This window comes from Anolis carolinensis, chromosome 1, assembly GCF_035594765.1.
Source record: "Anolis carolinensis isolate JA03-04 chromosome 1, rAnoCar3.1.pri, whole genome shotgun sequence".
Lineage (NCBI taxonomy): Eukaryota > Metazoa > Chordata > Lepidosauria > Squamata > Dactyloidae > Anolis > Anolis carolinensis.
Genome location: NC_085841.1, coordinates 359,497,586 through 359,521,251, shown reverse-complemented (window position 1 = coordinate 359,521,251; position 23,666 = coordinate 359,497,586). Strand labels below are relative to the sequence as shown.

Sequence of the window (23,666 nt, the reverse complement as noted above, 5' to 3'; positions counted from 1 at the left end):
ATTTTGTTAGTTTCGGCCCATCTCTCTAGTCTGCCAAGATTGTTTTGAATTCTGCTCTTGTCTTCTGGATTGTTAGCTATCCCTCCCAGTTTGGTGTCGTCTGCAAACTTGATGATCGTGCCTTCTAACCCTTCGTCTAAGTTGTTAATAAAGATGTTGAACAGAACCGGGCCCAGGACGGAACCCTGCAGCACTCCACTCGTCACTTCTTTCCAAGATGAAAAAGACGCATTGGTGAGCACCCTTTGGGTTCATTCGCTTAACCAATTACAGATCCACCTAACTGTAGTTTTGTCTAGCCCACATTTTACTAGTTTGTTTGCCAGAAGGTCGTGGGGGACTTTGTTGAAGGCCTTACAGAAATCTAGGTACGCTACATCCACAGCGTTCCCTGTATCGACCCAACTCGTAACTATCGAAAAAAGAGATCTGATTACTCTGGCATGACTTGTTTTTGGTAAATCCGTGTCGGCTATTAGCAATGACCGCATTTGTTTCTAAATGTTCGCAGATCACTTCCTTAATGATCTTTTCCGGAATCTTGCCTGGTATCAACGTGAGGCTTGTTGGATTATGGTTGTATGTGTATGAAATGTAAATCAAGTGTTTCTGCTGTTTTGCAAAAGGGTGTGTTTCAGTAATGAAACAGTTAACAGCAGGCTAGTTTTGACTGACAGCCTACTATGACCTATCAGTCCTTCGGACTGAGGAATGTGTTTTCTTCTCTGTGTGTGTTGAGCTGGTGCCTGCTGAGGTGAGAGGCGGAAAAGAAATGCCAGCTCAGAGCAATGGCTTTTGCTATGCTTTGTAAATATGTATTATAGATATTGAAATAAATGTTTGGACTTCAGACTACAGATGTGTTTGAGTCTGACATTTGAACAGAGGAATTGGTGTGGTGGACGATTGCAACCAATTCATCAGGGTGCTGGAGAAGATGATCGATGGAGCTTGAAGAAACCCACCCAGCACACACCCTGACCCTCGCGCCGACAAGGCTGACCGGACGGTAATTGTTTAGATCGTTCTTTTTTCCCTTCTTGAAGATAGGGACCACATTCGCCCTCCTCCAATCTGCTGGGGCTTCTCCTGTTCTCCAAGAACTCTCGATGATAATTGCAAGTTGTTGTATGTTTTCCGGGCTGTATGGCCATGTTCTAGAAGTATTCTCTCCTAATAATTGCAAGTGGTTCTGAAATAACCTCAGCTAGTTCCTTCAATACTCTTGGATGTAGCTGATCTGGCCCTAGGGACTTGAATTTGTTTAGAGTAGCCAGGTGTTCCTGGACAACTTGTTTCCCTATTTGGGGTTGGATTTCCCCTAATCCTTTGTCCATTCCATGTTGCTGAGGTTGAAGATGGCTTTCTTTTTGTGAGAAGACCGAGGCAAAGAAGGCATTAAGTAGTTCTGCCTTTTCCCTGTCCCTTGTCACCTTCACCCCATCTTCTCCTCACAAAGGCCCTATCGCCTCCTTGTTCTTCCTTTTTCTACCAACAGTAAGCAAAAAAGTTTTTGTTGTTTTTAATGTCCCTTGCAAGCCTGAGCTCATTTTCCGCTTTAGCCTTGCGAACCTTTTCCCTACAGGAGTTGGCCATACATTTGAATTCTTCTTTGGTGATTTCTTCTTTTCCACTGATTGTGCATGTTTCTTTTGAGTCTTAGCCCGGTTGGAATTTCTTTGGACATCCATTCTGGGCTTCTTCGCACTTGTCTTATTTTTTTTCTTTGTTGGCACTGTTTGGATTTGCGCCTTGAGTATTTCACTTTTAAAAAACTCCCATCCATCCTTAACTCCCTTGTCTTTTAATATTGCCGTCCATGGAATGCCGCTCAGTATTTCCTTCATTTTTTGGAAGTCAGCTCTCTTACAGATGGGGATAGTGGAACTTCCCTAAATGCTCCCACGAAAGAGAAATTGGGAAGAGTTAATTATGTCAAGTTCCTCCTGCCACCATTTTAGGTCCTGGAAAAGCCGTTTTTCCAACAGTGCTCTCCCTCCAACAGTGCATCCAATTTCAAAGAATGCAGGGAGATGTTGCCCTCCAAGGTCCCCTGTGGGGCCAATGCTCCCCGGTTCGCAAAAGTTGCCTACATCTACTTTAAAATCTACATTGATTATAAACCCGGGGGGGGGGGTGTCAAAGTTACATCCTAGAATCATAGAATTGGAAGAGACCACATGGGCCATCTAGTCCAACCCTATGTAACTTGTACTTCTATTGAAGTGACAAGTATTGTAAAGAAATAAACCATTCTAAAAACAGCTGGGGACATCCAGAACAGTACAAAACACGTGGCTGTCATCAAAAGAAAAGGGAAAAAATTGCTCTCAAGCTGGTAATTTGCCCTACAGGTGAAAAGGAAAACAGATATCTATATATAAGATGCGGGGAAGGGAGGGCGCAAGGGGGGGACATTGTGTAACATCTTCTCAGCATCATGATTCCAATCAATCACACCTGCTTTCAATTTAGAAAACTAAAAAGTGAGATATCTTGCCTTATAGCATACTTGTCAAATGTTTAAAAGGTAAAACAATCAGCTGTCAAGTATCCACAAATTCTGCATCCACAAATTCAACCACTCACAGCTTTAAATATTTTTTTAAAAATCCAAAAAGCAAACCTTGATTTTGCCATTTTATATACGGGCCGGTTATTATTCTCTCAGGTTTACCAGATCATAAAACCGGAAAGAGAACAAAAGCCACAAACAGCAAAACTGTTCTTACAGCATCTAGACTCAAAGACCCTTCAGTTCCTTCTTTTGCCTTTGTTGTGGTAATGGTGTTGTCCATATCTGTACACCATTCTTCTCAAGACTTGTATGTTGGCAGTTATGTGTGCTCAGAAAAGAAAAGAAAACAGAGAGAGAGAGAGAGAGAGAGAGAGAGATCATTCCTAAATAATAGTAATGTAGCCATGTTAAATACTAATGGAATGCAGAGAACAAACAGATATTAAACATGAAAATCTGCATCCCTGCAACAACCATACTGATATGTGATCATCTACCGAGCAAGATTCAAAGTGGTGGCTTTAGCCTATAATGCATTAAACGGCTCCGGTTCAATTTAACTGTTCGAACATATTTCCTTCTATGAACCAGTTTGTAGATTAAGATCTTCCAGGGAGGTCCTGCTCTTGGCCCCTCCAGCCACACAGGTGCCTTCTTGGCTATGGCCCCACGGTTGTGGAATTCCCTCCTGAATGAAATCATGTCAGCCTCCTCCCTTCTGACTTTTAGGAGACAGCTAAAGGCCTGGCTGTAGAACCAGGTATTCGGCCCATCATAGGAATATTTAAAGCTGCCAGGTTCGAATCCAATCCAAACTGATGAGCTCCCTCTATCAGTTCCAGCTCCATGCAGGGACATGAGAGAAGCCTCCCACAAGAATGGTAAAAACATCAAAACATCTGGGCATCCCCTGGGCAACATCCTTGCAGATGGCTAATTCTCTCACACCAGAAGCGACTTGTAGTTTCTCAAGTCGCTCCTGACCTGAAAAAAAATTGTCTGAGCTTTCAAGGGAGGCAAACAAAACCTTTTCAGAAAGTTCACCTATAAGTTCCCTTAGTTCATAAATGACTTGAAGGCACACTAAAAAACCAAGGTGTTTGAGAGGAACCATTTTCAAAAAAAAAAAAAAACTCTGAGGAAAACCAAATGAACCTGTCTGATTTGGATGGACCTTTCTCTATCCTGAACCACATAAAAGATCCCAGACTTAAAGCTAAATTACTTTTTGATTCCTAGAATTTTATTTTATTTTTTGGCTGTATGCTATTGGAAATCTCTTATTGAAACCTTGTTATAATCACTGACTAGGCTTTGCTTAACTACAGTTCAACTGAAATCACAGAAGCCTGGAATTTAAGCTTACTTGAAATCAATCTCTTTCATCCAAAGAAATTGTGAATTAGGCAAAGAAACCCACGTAAGCAGTTCAGTTACATCTTCTGCCATTTTCTTCAAGCCCTATTCTTCACCACTCCTTCCTTTAGTATCCCAATTTTCAGTCTATAACTTAAGCTGCATTCTTCTTTATCACTCCACAATGTACAGTCTTGGTTCATGTACAAGCTATGGCATGGTTACACACAAAAAAAACCCCTCAGGCACAGACATTGCTTCTTTGGCTTCAATAAGCTACTTCCTAGTAAGAAGAAACATGATTTACCATCATGCCTGTATTAGCAATTTGTTGGTGCTTTTACTTCAAATCAGTTCCAAGCAGGTTAATAATCCTAATATCAAGCAAAACCACCAAATGTCCTCTCATTCTAAAACTCCATCCTAATAATCAAACATGTCATTTGTAAGACTTCAATCCCAGCTAAACTTCCTTCCCTCTACAAATCTTAAAACACTTTACAAAATTTTAAGTTCCCAAAGCAACTGAACATCAACCAGTTTATCCAATCAGTGTCAGAAGCCTGACCTGCACAAGTGCAATGTATGTCAGTGTTAAGATTAATGCATAAGCACACATAGGTTTCACCTGTTTAAGCAGTTATCTTGGGAAGCCAACGATCAAAAATTATGTTAGCAATATGCAAACTTGGCTATTTTCATTAAAATTAAATACTCCATTGTAAAAAGTCAAATTATTCTCTTTCCGACTCAAGGCACAAGACAATAAACCATACACATTTCCAAGGTAAGGTGCATCTCATCCCACTAAAATGCAAACTCTGTGATTCCATTTCCAGCTATGGAACCTATTCACTGCCTTATCCTCCATGAATCTGTCTAAGCTCTTTTTAAATGCCCCATGTTGGCAAACATCACAACATCCTGTAACATCCTTGTATTTCACCATGTGCTATTTGGATATACCCATTCTTCTAATTGTGCTGACTCTCTCATTATTCAAACTCGCTAGATTATTTCTCTCTCTCATAATACTACAAAATGTGATAAACATCTACTTTCACCACATGGAGTATTATTTTGTACAACCTATCATTATCCCCATCCCTTATATGCCTTTTGTCTAAAATGAAAATCCTAAAACAAGTTTTTCTCAAAGTAGAGTTGCTACAGTCCCCTTATCATTTTGACTGCCCTTCTGTGGTTCTATAATATGCAAAGTAGGCAAGATCGAGATTGCCCCCATTCTGTCGCTGTCTGAACATGTTTCCCCACCTATAAGCATCCCCTATCTCTAAACTCATATATCTCTCCAAAGGCAAGTCTATGGGATGCACCTCTTAATATGAGAGGATTTAAAGCTAAAATCATCAGGGGACTAGACTCTATTCAATGTCTATGCTTCTAACAGAGTCACCCAAGGTGGAACGCTCAAAGCAGAGGCAACAGACTGAGATGCATTCATTTGCTTCAGGGAATTACAGTCACATCACTAGAAGGGAAGCATCTGTGCAAAAACAGCACTGTAAAATGACACTGGTGAAGGATCTTTTGCAGGCAATGGCAGTGGCACTTTGCCTACTGTATATAGTCTAGAAATCTTGATCAACAATTGACCCCCGAAAAACCAAGTCAACTTAAGTATTGTACCTTATCAAAAAAGGAACCATCACTTCTCTGAGTAGAGTGGTAAAAGGCAATAGATTAGTCAATTCCAGGAAAACCTAAAAAAGCACTGGCCCCTTCTCTTCTACTGTGGTGTCACTTCGGGCCTTTTTCAAGAGAAAACAGCAGTAGCAGAGATAGCTGGCACCCTGAGATGGCACTTTTACCTCTCTGTGGAAGGATACTCAACCTATCCATAGATCATATCAAATTCCACCATTTTGGACAATAAATCTACTCTCTGTTCATAAATGAGGTTAACTTATACACAAGTATATATAGAAACTGTAGTTAGTACCAATAGTGTGTGATAATTTGCAAAGATACTATATGTGTGTTAACTTGAATATCAAATGCATGAAGCCAATTGGCTGAGTTTGCAAAGACCTGGGGAATTGGTTTGTAACTGTTGCTGTCCTACTGCTGGAGAACCCATTTGAACAGGTTTCTCTGTGTGTGTACCTGAGTCTACTGACTACTGGCTGAAAAGAAGATGGGCCCATGAGCACTCGTAAGAGCGCCATTTCCATCTATCATCTACAATTCGCAACACAGTGAACAATTATGACTATTTTTTATACTGAAAACTACAGTATATGTAAAGAAGCAAGAGATTGCACTGGAAGATGGGACCCCCAGGACTGAAATGCACTCAGCTAGGTACAGGTTGAAAACCCCTTATCTGAAAAGCTTGGGACCAAAGGTATTCTGTATTTTGTATTTTGAAATATTTGCATATACATTTATAATGAGATATCTTGAAGATGGGCCCCAAGTTGAAGCACAACATTAATTTATCTTTCATATACATCTTACTGTATACAGAGTTTGAAGGTAATTTTATACATAATATTTAATACTTCTGTACATGAAACAAAGTTAGTGGACAATGAATCACCAGAAAGCAAAGCTGTCACTATCTCATCCACTCAATTTTGGACATTTTTGAGCTTTTTGGATTTCTGCATAAGGGATACTCAAGCTCTATTAGTGAATAGCAAAAGACAAAGACAAATAGCTCTATGCCCACTGATGTCACTTAATTAAAACCAAAAGTTTGTTCAGCTCCTGAGGTACTCAGATAAGAAAAAGAAGTCCAGATAAATATACCCAATAAAGGAAGCAATGGGTTTCCAAGAGCTAAGGATAAACAGTCAGCGCCTCTTATTTGCAGAGTTGCCACAAATCAAATAGGTAAATACTACATGGGTCATCCAGTCCAACCCCATCTTGCCATCCAGAAATACACAATCAATGCACTGCTGACAGATATCCATTCTGAGAATGATTTACAATGCATTTTAAAAATAGTATTTAATTTCACTTAAGCAGCTGTTTTAATTGATCTCTCCTTAGGGGTACCCTGAAGGTTTGTAGAGAAAGGTATGCACTAAATTAAGCTGGAGAGTATACTAATGCCCTTTTACACTAGTCTGTGTAAATAAGACAGGAATATTATGAAGTAATGCATGCTTACTAGAGAAAAGTATCAGGAGTTTAGGCTCTTTGGTTGTCTCAAGCAACTAGGAGACATCATGTCAAAGAGTTGTGTTGAGTGTATATAACAAAAAATGCATAGGTCATGTTATTTCATTTATTATAGCTACAAATATACCTTCTGTTCAAAGGTAAACAAAAGCACAATGAAATCTAAGAGTTGTTTTAAAAAAGGAAATGTCATTATCTGAAAAAGAATGGGAAAATTCTTAAATATGTTTGTTAAACCCTACTTTCCTATTCAGATTGTACCACTAGAATTCTAAATTAAAGGGCTGCTCATATTTAATGGCTACTTATACTGTACTGGTTTGCTGTTACTACTATTGATTACACAGTAAGCTATACTCCCAAGTTCTAATACACTACCAGAAAGATAGAAGTGATGACCCATTTCTTGAAATGACTAAAAAGCAAAGTGCAAAGCTGCCTTGTAAAAATATAAAAGAAATACGTTTAGAATTGGGATTAAAATCTGCCAATCTAAAGCATAGATCACAAACACGTCAACATTTAAAAGATCCACAAAATCAACAAGAATGTGCTAAATAATATTACAATAATATTATACTATAGTGTGTGTGTGTGTGTGTGTGTGTGTGTGTGTGTGTGTGTGTGTGTTCAAGTTGCCTGCTAACCTATGGCAATCCCATAAACTCCACAGGGTTTTTCTTAGGCAAGAAATTCTGGGAAATGATTTTTCCAGTTCCTTCCTTTGAAATATAGCCTATTAGCACTACTATTGGATGGCAGCCTTTCATCGAAGTACTAACCACAGCTGACCCAAGATCAAACGGCACCTAGTGCCTTTAGAGTATTTAGGCCTCTCAACACTAGAAACAATGCTGTTTTATAATCTTAAGATTTTAAAGTAAGAAGTGCTTTGTTATGATTTCCCTATTATCTACAGGGCCAGTTCCACAGAGTAGCACTGGGGAATTCCTGTTCAGTCACATGAGCATTGAACTATGATGCCTTGAGATTCCATATTATCTCCCATGCTGTTTAACATCTATATAAAGCCTCTGTGAAGATCATTAGACATTTTGAAGTAAGCTGCCACCAAAATGCTAGTGACACTCAATTCTCCTTCTTCATGCTATCAAAGTTGGCTGGGGTTGAACAGATTCTGGACCCAAGAAAAACTGAGGGTATTTGTGATTCTCAGATCAAGGAACTTGGTAAACAGCATATACTGACTGGTTTTCATTGTTAAACAGATCTGAATCCATTAAATTGTCTGATATGCTTTGATTCTTATTTTCTTATGTTGACTGATGATAATTTTAAACTGTGTTTAACTGTTCAATTGATTTTACTTGTGTGCTGTTCAGAGATCATAGGATATAGGGCAAAATATAAATATGTTAATACATAAATAAAAATAAGTAAATAGCAATCCAAATATTAAGGGAATCCACTAGGCTCAAACCCTGCTTTACAGTGTTATATATGGTACACTGTTATTTTCAGATTTTAAACAACTGAATACATTAAAATATTTAAAGGCCATGCTTGACTTAATCTAGTTATAACTGCCTATACTGAGTTTTTCAGAAGGGATGGGCGAACTGCAAATTTCTGCAAAGCAAGAGCCTACAGACTTCATCTCTCCAAAATCTAGCCTCAGGGCTACAAAACGCACACAAGATTGCTCAAGTCAAGAGTGTGTAAAAAGAATACTGTCATTTTTCTACCCAGAGGCAAAGATGAGTTCAAATCCACTGTTAGATCCCTTCCAAAACTCTAAATCACTGTTCAAAAGGAGAGCAAACTACTGAAAACCTTTTTATAAAAAATATTTATCTTCCCTTGTGCAAAAAAATCAAGGTATGTAGGTCATTTTACTTCAAAGAAAGTAAAGTAAGCAAATAAATAGGGTAGCCAATACAATCCTAACTCAAATACGAGCTAGGTATGAGGGTTTCTGCTGTGTTAACTGGCCTAAACTGGCAGAACTACTTTTATGTGTATGTGCCTTCAAGCTGCCTGCCAACTTACAGCAATTCCACAAATCTATGTCAGCTAAAATCCCTTTTGCCAGCTGATCTCAGACTGGATGGTACAGAGACCTGCCAGCACAACTGTTCCAGGGCTGAAACAAGCCAGTAAAAGGTTAGGCCAAGGCCAATGTAGTCCTACTTAATTTACATGTACAACATTCCTAGACTGGGACAGGCTTGCAATCAATATAGCTTCACTGACCAACAGCTATCTTGTTGATTTACGATTGCTCTCTAAGTCAGTTTTCAAAGAAAAAAATCTGGTATTATTCCACCATAGGAAAGAGAAAGGAACTAGCTACACCCATTATACTCCAGTCCGTTTTATGATGATGATGATGATGATGATGATGATGAAGATGAAGAAGAAGCAGCAGCAGCAGCAGTAGCAGCAGCATCAAATGAAATTGAGTCCATAAAAACTCAATATGAAGTGTAGCTAATATCAGTGTGTGGCTAGATCTCTCCTTCACCTCTTCTCCAATCTTTTCTTTGTTATGCTCTAATTCTGCAATCCTACATAACAGAAAGGAAGATCCACTGAAGTCAAAGATACCTACCCTGTTTCCCCTAAAATAAGACATCCCCAGAAAATAAGACCTAGTAGAGGTTTTGCTGAATTGCTAAATATAAGGCCTCCCCTGAAAGTAAGACCTAGTCAAGTTTTTGTTTGGAAGCATGCCCACCAAAGAGAACACCAGAGCAGGCAGGATCAGTAAATGTGCGTACCATAGAGTGTTGTACATGGAAATATTGGTAGTAACAAGAAATTCTTGATAGGATTCACAGTTTGACTGGCTATGCTGGTTTCTGATGACAACTACCGTACTATACAGTATATAATAAATGTTCATTTTTTGTTCAACAATAAATGTGAATTCTTCTTCATGGAAAAATAAAGACATCCCCAGAAAATAAGACCTAGCGCATCTTTGGGAGCAAAAATTAATATAAGACAGTGTCTTATTTTCGGGGAAACACGGTATTCCTGAGCAGATAAGCCACCCTGAGTCCCCTCGGGGAGATAGGACGGCCTATAAATAAAGTATATTGTGATTATATTCCTTGAAAGAGCTGGGTGTAGCGACGGCCAACAGGGAGCTCTGCTGTGGGCTGGTCCATGTGGTCAAGAAGAGTCGGAAACAACTAAATGAATAAACAACAATTATATTATACATACAAAATGGCATCATATATCTGTAATTAAGTCCAGAAAGATTCCAACCACTTTGCATTTAAAAATACATAAATGATGGTACCACTTAATGAACCTCATAAAGAACATAGAAATTGGGAAAAGATATTAAGTAACATACTTAAATGAGCTCCAGGAACAATAGAATGCACTACATCTTCTTGAAGAACACAGCTCTTTTAAAAAATGCTCAAGATTACTTTTCACATCTTACAAATTAGGAAGGACATTGCCAACATAAGAGGTCACCAAAGGAGTACTCCCACTGACCAGGAGCAAAGGCTGAACAGATTCACTCAGCCAGAAAGGATATTATCATGTTGCTCTGTATGAAAAAGTACTACAGTACAGAACTGTAAATCACACTACTGTACCATCAATTTTTGCATGCAAAAAGAAGAGCCACATTTCTACATTCCCAAACATTGTACCTGGCTTTCAATTTGACACACAGCAACAAGTAAAAATCTTCTGAACTTTAAGAACAACTGCCTAGTCAGGATAGCTACCACCCATCAAGGATCATTTTAGTGAACACCAACAATATTTCTGCAATGCTCATTTAATCATGTTAGAGAAGCCCCCCTCTAATCCCCAACAGAGATAATGGGGGGGGGGGGGAGAGAGAACCACCCCCCCCCCGGCAGCTTTCATATAAGATGGAAATACCATAATCTCCTCTTGGCATCCCAAGTACAAAGTGGAACCTGTAAAACAAGAAATCTTTCCCTTCATCCTTCCCAGGGTGGAATACTTTGTGGAGTAGTTACTAGACATGAAGGAGAAAAACAAACTTCAAGAGTCCTTCCTGACCAATTACTCAGATCTTTCCTGATGCTTTGGGGCATTTTGGTAACTGCAACAAAGGTTTAAAAATGGAGCATAACTTGATACACTTCATGTGCAGACTTAATGTATTTCAGTATGTATTCTAAAAACCAAATTATCAATTATGGTCTATGACCAGACACAAAAATCTGCATTTGAAAAATACATTTATTTTGCCCAAACAAAATACCACAAATGTTTGCAAGCCTTTAAGTCAAACAGAACTGCCACAAGCATTTAAGAGTCAAGCAATTAGCACAGAAATCATATGCCTTCATTTCACCTTCAGAATTGAGTGTAAATGCCTCAAGAATTACAACTGAAAGTCTATTTTATGAAGTGTTTAAGAAACATTCAATATTTCTTACAAAGTTAAAAAAATATTTGCTGTTCAACAAGTAAAATCAGACATGCAGTGTTTACTTTTTGAAGCAGGCATTTGAAGTGCTGAAGTTATAACATTAAATATTTTCAATCCTACACAAGGGACAGAGATGCCCCCAGCCATGATGTGCCATGTTCTGAGCAATATTAGAGAAATGTTCCCAAGCAAGAGTAATAGAAAAATCACATCCAATTAAAGAAAACACTGTTTTGGTTCCACATTCATTCTTTTGTATCAGTACAAATGTGGGAACTTAACAATTCATAGCAACCCAACAACAACAAAGAAACAGAAGTTGTACTGAGGAAACAGTGCCCAAAAAGAGCTACCTAAGAATCAGGATGGGAAAAATTTCCTGAGCATATTCAAAAATTCCACTTAATCAGACTTTAATACTATACATGTCTTAATTTCAAACTACAGTATCTCCTATGTTATGAATTCCTTATCAACTGCTACAAATGTAGCATGAATTGCAAGCTTCTATATTATGTCTAAAAGGGGTGTCTTCCTCAAAAAGCATATCCAAGGCATAAGAAATCACACAAAGACACACACATGCATGTAATTAAAGCAGTGACAAAGAAACGTCTCCTCCCCAATCTTTTGATCTAGTTTTATCAGGGAAAAAACATGTAACTTCAGGCTACTTTTGACTGCTCCCCTTATCCCCTTCTGTGCTTCTGCTAAAGCTCCTAGAATCAAGAGCCAGTACAAAAGAGACTACCAGCATGATCAAGACGTGGCAACTGGGACAAACTGATTGCAGAGTAATGCCAAGCCAGCTGGCAACTCCCAAAAATATCAGATCTAAGTCTAAAAATCTAATCAGTGGTATTTAAGACGCTCTCCATATACATTAACAGCCATCATCTAGTCGGCTAGGTGTTCCTAGCAATGTAGTATATTTTAAACCTTTATTTGTACTAGAAGTACAAAAGCATCAACTGCTACTAATACAGTGTTTCAACCAGTGTTTAAACAAGAATGTTGGAAGAAAAAAATTGAATTGTGTTGTATGAAGTGGTATTATGTGCCTTAAGCAAACATGAAAAATTTTAATACAGTAAAATGCTACATCTCTGTAGGGCATTAATTTTGATTCTTGCATCCTTTATAGCCTTTGCTGAAATAAAGCATGCCACATCAAATGCCACACTTAAAAAACTGAAAACTGATTAATTCTACTGTGAAATACTGTTTACTAAATGCCCGTGCTAATATATGAAATAAACTGGTCCACTAACTGTGGAGCAGGGCAGCTTGCCTCAAGAAGCAAATACAGAAAATAGAAGAAATTTAGCTAGTTAATAAATCAGTCTCCTTCTCTTGACCTCTCATCTCCTTCTCAGCTAGTAATTCTAATCAATCTTAATTTAGAAAAACATGCATTTTACTAGCCACTTTATCAGCTATGTAAATCTGTATGACAACACCACGCCTAGTTATGAATTGTCACATCATTATTACTCACAAAGAATTCATCTTAAACTGCTGGGAGAGGTCATTGAAATGCATTTACAACAGCAACAGAATTATAATGCTTTACATTTTGCTCTGCCAGCAGATTAGCAGATAAAGTAATCATGGTTGCGATATGATGTTATTTTGGCAAATATGCACATTTCTTCCAGCACAATTATTTTTCTCATTTGATTTATACTGGGAATTACTCCTATCTGGAAACATGTTAGTGTTCGAAGCACTACTAAAAGATAGAGACTACACAAGCATATCAGTATATAGTAATTTTGACCAGTAATATTGCTTTGATGCCTTTTGAATCACTTCACATCATTCAAAACAATGAATGTTTACTATTCAGAGAAAAGTAAGCATTTTGTAAAATGACTGCACTGGTCATTTTACCACATCATTATCTAGCCACCGTCACAAAATACACAGTTATAATATACTAACACCACCAAACTACAAATCATTTAAACTCTTTCTAATTCTTCAAGGATGTGATTATCTCATTTAAAACATTATTACCTGGAGTTTTCATTATTCTTATTCACAGATACGTTTAAGAATAAACAAACATCTTATTCTGTCTATTTTTGAAAGAATACCAAACAGATGTTCAAGCAGTTCTGTGATTATTTCCTACTAATGATCTAATTCTGGAGTGAAAAGTCATTATTCTATTTGTGGCACTATTGAATGATTAAGCACCCTTAATAGGTCTCTGAAAAGCAACTGAAAGAAAGGTGTCTGCACAAGAGGAAAAGCTACAATTCTCCCGAATCTTCCATTTTCCAGATGCAGATTACAGTACTTTAAATTGGTTGTGGCCCAAACCCATACTTCCACCTCAGGGTCCTCTACAGATTTTTTTATCATCTAATTCTATCCCTAATATTTCCCTGTGCTTTAAAATGTAATTTTATTAGCACAACTGAAATATTACTCCGCTAAATAAGGTCAAATCATATTTATTTTCAATCTGATCAATGATGGCAGCTACCACTTTTATAATTTATTTAATCAATTTGTATCTCCTCCCTTTCTCTCACTAAAGGACTCTAGGAGGCTAATATTTTATCAAATAAGTTCATTGTGTTTATATGCTATAAGAAACAAGCCTCCAAGACAATAAATCTTAGGGTGGCAGGAAAGCACAGAACATAACACAATGAGAGAAACACCAAACCCCTATATTCAGAACCACAGCCTATCAAGAAAAAAGGAAAACAATTATTTGTATACATTTATATTTATTTTGATGGTTCAGTAAAATAAAATCCACAGAACCAAAAGAAGACACATTTGTTCAGAGAAAGAAAGCAAATCCTAAGTACATCCAATAATAAATGTTTAGCAACAGAACTAAAGTCAAACTAAGATTTACGTATGAGGATCTCGGATGAATGGATTTAAAGTTATACATATTTTTAAAATTTTGTACAATGTGTTTTATTGTTATTGATCTGTCTGAGCTGTTGTTTTTAGTGTATTGTTTTGGGCATTGAATTTTGCCAATTTATGTAAGCCGCCTTGAGTCCCCTCGGGTGAGAAAGGCAGGGTAAAAATGCTGTAAATAAATAAGCCATGTATCTTGCACTTTCAACTATTTTAAAAACCACAGCAGCTCATTTTTTGTATGGTTCTATCTGTGTACAGGCAAGCCAGCTGCAGTACAAAATGAGTATGTCCCACCTAATTAAATCAGGTATTGATAATAAATTGGGAGTTCCAGAAATGACACAACCTGAACAGCACAGCTGAGGCCCGTCTGTTTTCAGCATCCTACCACTCCTAGTAAGTCATTTTCTACTGTTAGCAAGTAAGTAAGTAAGTAAAAGTTTATTTGTATACCGCCCTCTCTCCCGAAAGGGACTCAGGGCGGTTTCTAATATAAAATCAGCATAAAACATTGTACAATAAAACACTGAAAACACTATAAAATGCTGTAAGAATTAGAAACAAAAACAAAACATAACAATTGACTAAAACAATCACATAAGCAGAAGGAATATAATCACTCAAATAACATGAGCAACTTAACATGGATTTTTCCACCTGAAACTGTTTAGATAAACAGCTTTGCCACTACTGAAGCCTTTCATGTATTTGAAGCCATGTTACATTTTCACAACAATTGCTAGAATAATCCATTCCTAGTAACCAGATTTTGACAGATCCCTTTTGCTACCAAACTCAGTACCATGTGAAGAAACCCACAACAGGCTACAAATGTTTGTTTCGGATAGAAAATTTAAGTAAAAGAAGAAAACGTTTCTGCTCAGGTTTTTTTGTTTGTTTGTTTCAAGCCCACTGATCCTGTATTCTTTCTCATATATTTAATAAAACCAAATGCTTACTGGTATGTACTCAACAGCTTCAGCTTCCATGCAGTGGACTTTGTTTCTAAGACAATTTTTATTCTTTATTTGATCAAAAACCTTACCTGCTGTACATTTTATGCACTTTCAGCTATGAAGATTAAATGCACTTGCAGGGCTCACAGGGTTCAGTGAACAAGGGTTGACATGCCTTACACTCAGTATCAGCTCCTATGGCGCTCAAAAGAGAAGCACCAAGCTAGAACAGCAGGACTGGAGCATAACACCAAGCCGATTAACAGATAACCCCCTCCTTATGAACTGGCAATTTATTTATTTATTTATTTATTTATTTATTTTTCAAACTTATATGCCGCCACTCCCCTAGGGCTCGGAGCGGCTTACAAGAACCGGCTAAAATCAACAATTTAAAAAACATTTTAAAAACATCTTTTAAAAAAAATCTTTAAAACACCCTAAAAGCACCTTTTAAAACATCAGCAACAGAACTCAAAAGCCTGCCGAAACAGGTATGTCTTACATGCCCTGCGGAAGGCCAACAAGTCCCGCAAGGCACGAACTTCAGGTGGCAAGGTGTTCCACAGAGATGGCGCCACTACTGAAAAGGCTCTGCGTCTAGTTGCAGTTAGACGCAAGGTCTTAAAACTGGGGACTTCCAGCAGGTCTTGGTCCTCAGAACAGAGGGATCTCTGGGGTTTGTAGGGGGTGAGGCGGACCCTCAGGTACATTGGCCCTGGACCATGTAAGGCCTTGAAGGTAAGCACCATCACTTTGAAAGTGATCCGGTGCTCAATTGGTAACCAGTGCAGCTGCCGTAAGATTGGTGTTATGTGGCATCTTATCGGGACTCCCGCAAGGAGCCGGGCAGCTGCATTTTGCAGCAATGAAGCAGGGGTGTCCTCCATTTCTCAGACAGCCTACCCTCATCCACCCCACCAGTAGTCAACATCACTTTGCATCTGCAGAAACAAAACAATGACGATCACAGTAATTAACATGCAGCTGGGAGAAAGGAAGTGGGGGGCATGAAACCTTTAATTATAAAAGCAGTGGACATGAAGGCAAGCAGCCATCTGCAGACTGGGATCTGTGCAGAGAAGGGTAATCTTCTTTTACCACTTTCAAAAAAGAGTTTGCATATATATCAGCTGCTATCACGCTGCATGCTTCCGAGTGTTGCAAGCTTTCCTGTTGAGAGCAATCCAAGCTGGCCAGACCTCCTGTCATATGACACCAATCAACTGCTCTCTTTGCCTTCCATCCTGGAACAGTGCACGTACAAGAGGGTCCACTAAACAGCCCTCTTTTCTCTAGAAGGCTACCATGTCACTAGCCCAACTACTATGCTTCTCATCCTGGTAAGCTCAGCCAAGAAGCATGAGGAAATCCATACATACTAACTAGGCCTGTGGCAAACATGAGCTCCTAGGAGAACGTCCAAGAATGGGAGGGAAGGGAGGCAGGGAGTTGAAGCACATGCCTTCCAGTATAAGATCAATGCCTCAGATCACGTAAAGACCATGCAACCTGTCTCTGATCTCAGTACAAAGGAGTACAGGAGCCACTTTAACTGTCCTTGCTCCCACCCCACACATCAGTCTTTGTTAACATTCTTTCAAAGAGTGTTATGCTGTATTGAATGTTGTATTGAGATTTGGAAGAGGGAGGGAAATGAACAGCAGGTGGCTGCTAGATTTCTCACTCCCAATTAATAGTGTATGCTCTTCTAAAGTCAAATATAAACTAAATCAGTATTATGATACACTTCCACTGTTTACGTTTCAGCACAAAACACAGTGGTACACAAACATGGTAAGACCTGCTTGCCCCTCCATGAATTCTCCTTGCAACTCTCCCACACACAAAAGACTCTATTCCTCTCAAGTATAGTCATTAAGTCTCCTATCCCATTCTCCTTATAACCCCGCCTTACATCACTTTAGGTTTCCCCTTGCCAGTCTCCCCAACCAACAACTCTTTTTCCCACTCCCTCCCTGTCAACCCTCAACATTCCTTTTTCCCCAAGAAGCATATACACAGGGTTGCCAGTTTCCCTCCCATCCTAACAAGCATCTTCAGGCCTTCCTGGTTCCAAAACTGAAATGCTAATCCCTCTCAGAAACTCCTTAGCATCCTACTACAAAGCAACCACACAGCTAGCCCCAAAATCTTTTTCACATGAATACTCTCTGCCCTGCATTTGGGTATTCCCACATCAGAGCTCCTACTAAGAAATGATGTATCAAAATAAAAATGTCTTCTCTAGCACCCTCCCTTTCACTTTCTAGCTTCCAGGAGTATAAAAGGCCCAACCACCTCCCCCTTCCTGCTCCAGAGTTCTTTTCAAGGATTACAAAGCAGTTTTTTCCCCTGCACTCACTTATAATAAACATACATCCCTTAATGCAGAAAAACAGATCCCTGTCCTCTGAAATACTTTCCTATCTCCATCCTCTCCCCGCATATTCATGCAAATTCCCTTAACTCTGAAAGAGACCCCTGTGAATGCTGTCCCATCTCTGCCTCCTCATACCTTTCTTAACACAGGGAAATAGACCTCACAAAATGTTGCCCCACCTCCGTCCAAACTTAATACTGGGAGGAAACCCCCTTAAAATGATGTCCTATTTCGGTCTCCATACACTTCTCTTAACATGGGAAAACAGACTACCCAAAACACCACCCCATCTCTGTTCTCCTCCCATTATTGTCTCTTAATACTGGGAGACACTTACTCCCACTTACTCCCTCTCACACATTGACCCTAACAGTGGGAGACAGACCACCTCCCAAATGCACCTCAATTTCTCCCCATTCCTAGAAAAGGCCATAAACTCAGCTGCTGTTCCTGTGAACATCTGGAATTCTCACTAAACACACACTCTCACATTCCTCCATCCAGATACACTCCCGCACATGCATTTCAGGTTACTAAGCCCCTCTTCTAGTCAAACCTCACATGCTCAGCCCCACCCCGCTCAGGTTTACAAGTTACAACTAACCCTCAACTCTTTGCATCACCTTCTGCTGGACTCTGTGGTCTCTCCGGCTTACACATTTCACTCACCAAGCTGGTTGCCCATCACCACTAAAAAATCTCCTGGGCACACTCTCTGAACATTTGCCTAGGGGGACTATATATTAATATTATTTATTTATTTTAGTCAGTTAATTATTTATATCCCACTTCCTCCACCCCCCCCAAAAAAAACCTTGGCCTTCCAATGTAATATTAAAAGTGGCTCTCAATTTCATATTAAAACAGAACCAAACTATTTACAATCTCTGTAAAATAATAAAAATGCAATTTAAAAGGATGAAAGCTCTTTAAAACTGTTCCGTCACAACAATACAGCAACACAATAGCCAAAGCCTTGCCAAAACAATAGGCAATCCCTTTGTGGCCAAAACCACATTTCTGGCAGCAGTGGTGACTGCCCGTGGGTATATGTGTGTATGTATAATTAAAAAACAAAGAGCATTTTACCCACTGCTCATTTTAATTTTTTAATTGAGTTTGTCAATGAGGAGAGAGCACAAGCTGCTTGCTTTTTAAATATCCACAGAGACAGGCACATTTATAAAGAGAGTGAGGGGTTGTTGGTTTCAGGGTTGTTGTATGTTTTCCGGGCTTTATGGCCATGTTCCAGAAGTATTATCTCCTGACGTTTCGCCCACATCTATGGCAGGCATTGCTTTCTAACCACACGAGCATATTGTTGTTGGTTTGCTTTTTAAATACACACACACAAAATAGAGGGAGTTGTTGGATTGCTTTTTAACCACACACACTCACGTGAAATAGGAGTTGTTGGTTTGCTTTTTAAATACACTCAGAGTTGTTGGTTTGCTTTTTAAACATACACTGAAACACACGCACAGAAGGCTGTTGGTTTGCTTTTAAAATATGCACACATACAGGCATTCCAAGTTACAAACAAGTTTCTGTAGGCCTGCTCTTAAGCTGAATTTGTATGTAAGGCAGAACAGGTATATTTTTAAGTAACTCTAACCAAATCAAAGCAAGCTTTGGATAACATAGGGAAGGGTTAACACCCCAACCCTGTGGTGTTTGTTTTGCTGTTTAAGACGCTGTTCAGAAGATTTCGCTTCACTTTCTATCCCACTGGATTTTGGAAAATTTGGTTTGTTTTGAAAACAAGGATTGAAAATAAAGCTTCAGTTAAGACCCCTTTTCTCCATGATAATAACTCTGCCAGGAGTGAATTTCCCTTTCTACAGGTAGATTTCGCTCACTTCCTGTTGTCTACAAAAAGAGGTTTCCGAAGTAGGCTCCTGGGTGGGATGAATCCCACATTCAAGTCTGTGAGCATGCTCACAAGTGTGCTGTCTACACAATGACACAGAAAGCTCACAGAAAAGGAGACCCTCACCAATCACCCCCTGTGCTACCTTCACAACAAGAGAGTATCCCTCATCTTTAGGTCCCACCACAGCAGTCATGAGCAAAGTCATGAGCCGTTCAGGTATTTTGGACTTCAACGCCCACAATTCTTAACAGCCTGGCAGCTGTTAGGAATTGTGGGAATTGAAGTCAAAACACCTAGAGGGCCAAAGTTTGCCCATGCCAACTGTATATCTATACATTGAACTGTTCATAGTTACATATCAGCCCACTGCCTGCACTACAGAGATTGCCCCCCTCCTCAGGAGTGTAGAGGTAAGGCAAAACCACAACCCAATACACAAAATCACTTCACAGGCACATTTCTCACAGACACACAATCCTATCAGGCAGTGGGTCACCCCACAGACACTGAATTTCCTCACTGAAGGTTTTTAAGATCGTCAGGAGCTGCTGTGATTTTATATACTTTTAACAATGTTTAATACTATTATAATACTTGTATAGTTGTATATTTTAAGTTGTATTGCAATACTTTTACACGTGAGCTGCTTTGAGTCTCCGTGTGGAGAGAAAAAGCAAAATATCAATTACATAGTGATAATAATAAATATTTTCAGGCACTGAATTTCCTCACAAAATAGTCTCAGGCACCGAATGACCTCACAAAAATCAACTCATGGACACAAAATTTTTACTACAGACACAATTCCCCAGCAACATCACCTTATAACAGTGGTTCTCAACCCGTGGGTCCCCTGGTGTTTTGGCCTACAACTCCCAGAAATCCCAGCCAGTTTACCATCTCTTTGGATTTCTGAAAATTGAAAGCCAAAACATCTGGGGACCCACAGGTTGAGAACCACTATCTTATAAGATAGAAAACCTTACAAAAAAATCTCATAAAATCACAGTACAGACAGAATTTCCTCACAAAAAGGTCTCCAAATTTCCTGACAAAATAGTCTACAAATTTCCTCAGAAAATAGTCTCATGCTCTGAATTTCCTCACAAAATAATAACCAAATTTCCTCACAGAGTAGTCTCACTAAATTTCCTCCAAAAATAGTATTCAAATTTCTTCATAGAAGAGTCTCAAAATTTCCTCATGGAATAATCCCAGAATTTCCTGACAGAACAGTCAAGTTTCAAAATTTCTTCACAGAAGTCTCTGAATCTCCTCACAAAAAAATCTCTCAGAAACTCCTCACAGAACAATCTCAGGATTTCCTCACAGAAGAGTCTCACCAAATTTCCTCTCAAAATTAAAAGGTATAGATAAAGGTTTCCCCTGACATCTAGTAGAGTCTGACTCTGGGGGTTGGTGCTCATCTCTAAGCCGAAGAACCGGTGTTGTCCATAGCCACCTCCAAGGTAATGTGGCTGGCGTGACTGCATGGAGTGTCATTACCTTCCCGCCAGAGCAGTACCTATTGATCTACTCAGTTTTGCATGTTTTCAGTTGCTCAGTTGACAGAATATGGGGATAACAGCAGGAACTCACCTCACTCCTCAGATTTGAACTATCAACCTTTCGTTCAGCAGTTCAGTGATTTAACCCGCTGCACCATTAGGGGGCCCTCACAAAATGGGCACTAAATTTCCTCAGTCTCCAAATTTCCTCACAGAATAGTGAGAATTTCCTCACAATAGTCTCAGAATTTCCTCACGAAATAGGTACCAAATCTTCTCACAGAATGGTCTCAACATTTCCTCAGAGAAGTCTCCAAATCTCCTCACAAAACAGTCTCCGATTTGAACTGCCAACCTTTCATTCAGCAGTTCAGTGACCTAACCTGCTGCGCCACCAGGGGTCTTCACAAAATGGGCACTAAATTTCCTCCAAATTTCCTCACAGAATAGTGAGAATTTCCTCACAATAGTCTCAGAATTTCCTCACGAAATAGGTACCAAATCTTCTCACAGAATAGTCTCAACATTTCCTCAGAGAAGTCTCCAAATCTCCTCAGAAAACAGTCTCAGAATTTTCTCACAGAATAGTATTCCAATTCCCTCACAAAATAGGCACCAAATTTCCTCACAGAATAGTATTCCAATCCCCTCACAGAACAGGCACCAAATTTCCTCACAAAATAGCCTCAAAATTACCTCAGAAAACAGGCACAGGCTACATTTCCTCACAGTCTCAAAACCTCCTCACACAATAGGCACCAAATTTCCTCACAGAGTAGTCGCAGGCACATACATATCCCCCCCCCCCCCCCAATATATATACACACACAAAACGACACAACCACAGGTGTGGGACTGACCCCAGGACCACCAGCTCTCCGTATTTGACGGGCTCCTTGTTGGGCGCGCAGTGCTCCTCCTGGCTGGGGGAAAACATGGGGCCGCCACAGCCGTTGTTGTTATTGTCCTCGTCCCCGCCGCTGCTCCAGCTCCTGCCTTCGCTGAAGCTCTTCCTGCTATAATCCGAATGGAGAAACGAAAGGTCCCAGGCGGTCGGGCGAGAAACGGTCGGTTCCTCCTTGTGCGTGTCTTGTTTTGCTTCGCGCGCCCGCCCGCCGGCGCGGAGTCTGACTCTCTGTCTCTCTCTTCGCGTCTTTCTTCCCTCCCTCCTGAAAAGAGATCGGGAGAGACCAACTCGCCGCGCCTCCCCCTCTTCTCTCAACACACGCACACAGAGAGTCTCTCTCTTTCTCTGTGCGGGGAAAGCGCCTCCCCTTTATTTCCTCGCTCCTCCCTCTTTTCGCCATCGCTCCTCCCCTCCTTCGTCGGGGGTTCTTCTCTCCCTCTGCCCCCCTCCCCCGTTTTCCCTCAAAAGCCGAAATGGTACCGTCCGGTCTGTTATGTAAACATAAGAGTAAGGAAAGGAAGGAGGGGAGACTCTTAAAGGGACCGCGTCTTTTTTTCTCCCCCTCCATAACTCGCGTTTGATGTGACAGGGACAAAAGGCGGGGGATTGGTTCAGCGCCACCTAGAGGTAACCTGGAAATAGGGAAGGCCTCGCATTTTTTTAGGATTGCCTGTGTACGCTTTGCAGATATTTATGGTCAACTTCCACTGAAGGTGTGTGTATGTCTATATATATATGGTGTATGTTTTTGTGTATGGTGTGTGTGTGTGTGTGTGTGTGTGTGTGTGTATATATATATACATATGTGTGTGTGTATCTATATATGTCTGTGTATATGGTGTATGTTATATGTATATGGTGTGTAGATATAGTGTTTACAGAAATATACACACATATAGTGTGTGGATGGGGTGTGTGTGTGTATATATGGTGTATGTTATATCTATATGGCGTGTGTCTATATATGGTTTGTGTATATGTGTGTATAGATATAGTGTTTACAGAAATATACACACATATAGTGTGTGGATGGGGTGTGTGTGTGTGTATATGGTGTATGGTTTATATATATGTGTGTGTGGTGTGTGTGTCTTTATATGGTTTGTGTATATGTGTGTGTGTAGATATAGTGTTTACAGAAATATACACACATAAAGTGTGTGCATGTATGTGTGTGGATGGGGTGTGTGTATATGGTGTATGTTTTATATATGTGTGTGTGTGGTGTGTGTGTCTATATATGGTTTGTGTATATGTGTGTGTATGGGGTGTGTTTATATATAGTGTTTGCATAAATATACACACATAGTGTATGTGTGTATGGGGTGTGTATGTATAGTGTTTACATATATATACACACATAGTGTGTGTATATGGTGTGCATGTACGGTGTATATATAGATGGTGTGTGCGTATATATATATATGATTTGTGTGCGTATATATGGTGTTTGTGCATATATATAGTGTTTGCATATATACACACATAATGTGTGTGTATATGTGTGTATATATATATGGACTGGTCCATGAGGTCACGAAGAGTCAGAAACGATTGCGTGAATGAAGAACTATGTATATATATATATGGTATTTGTATGTGTATATGTATACATATATATGGTGTGTGTGTATGTATATATGTGTGTGTGTGTGTGTGTATAGAGAGAGAGCCATATATATATATATATATATATATATATATATATATATATATATATAAAA

The 23,666-nt window shown here is 39.4% G+C and overlaps 1 protein-coding gene across 1 annotated transcript in view; it reads right to left on the bottom strand.

Moving 5' to 3' along the window:
• Nucleotides 1-22,300, bottom strand: part of peli2 (pellino E3 ubiquitin protein ligase family member 2) — an 84,096-nt gene extending 61,796 nt beyond the window's left edge. Inside the window, exon 1 of the mRNA XM_062968633.1 lies at nt 21,896-22,300. Coding sequence (XP_062824703.1) covers nt 21,896-21,972 — 77 coding nt within the window. The 5' untranslated portion in view covers nt 21,973-22,300. The remainder of the gene's footprint in view (nt 1-21,895) is intronic.
• Between the last annotated feature and the right edge of the window lie 1,366 nt (nt 22,301-23,666).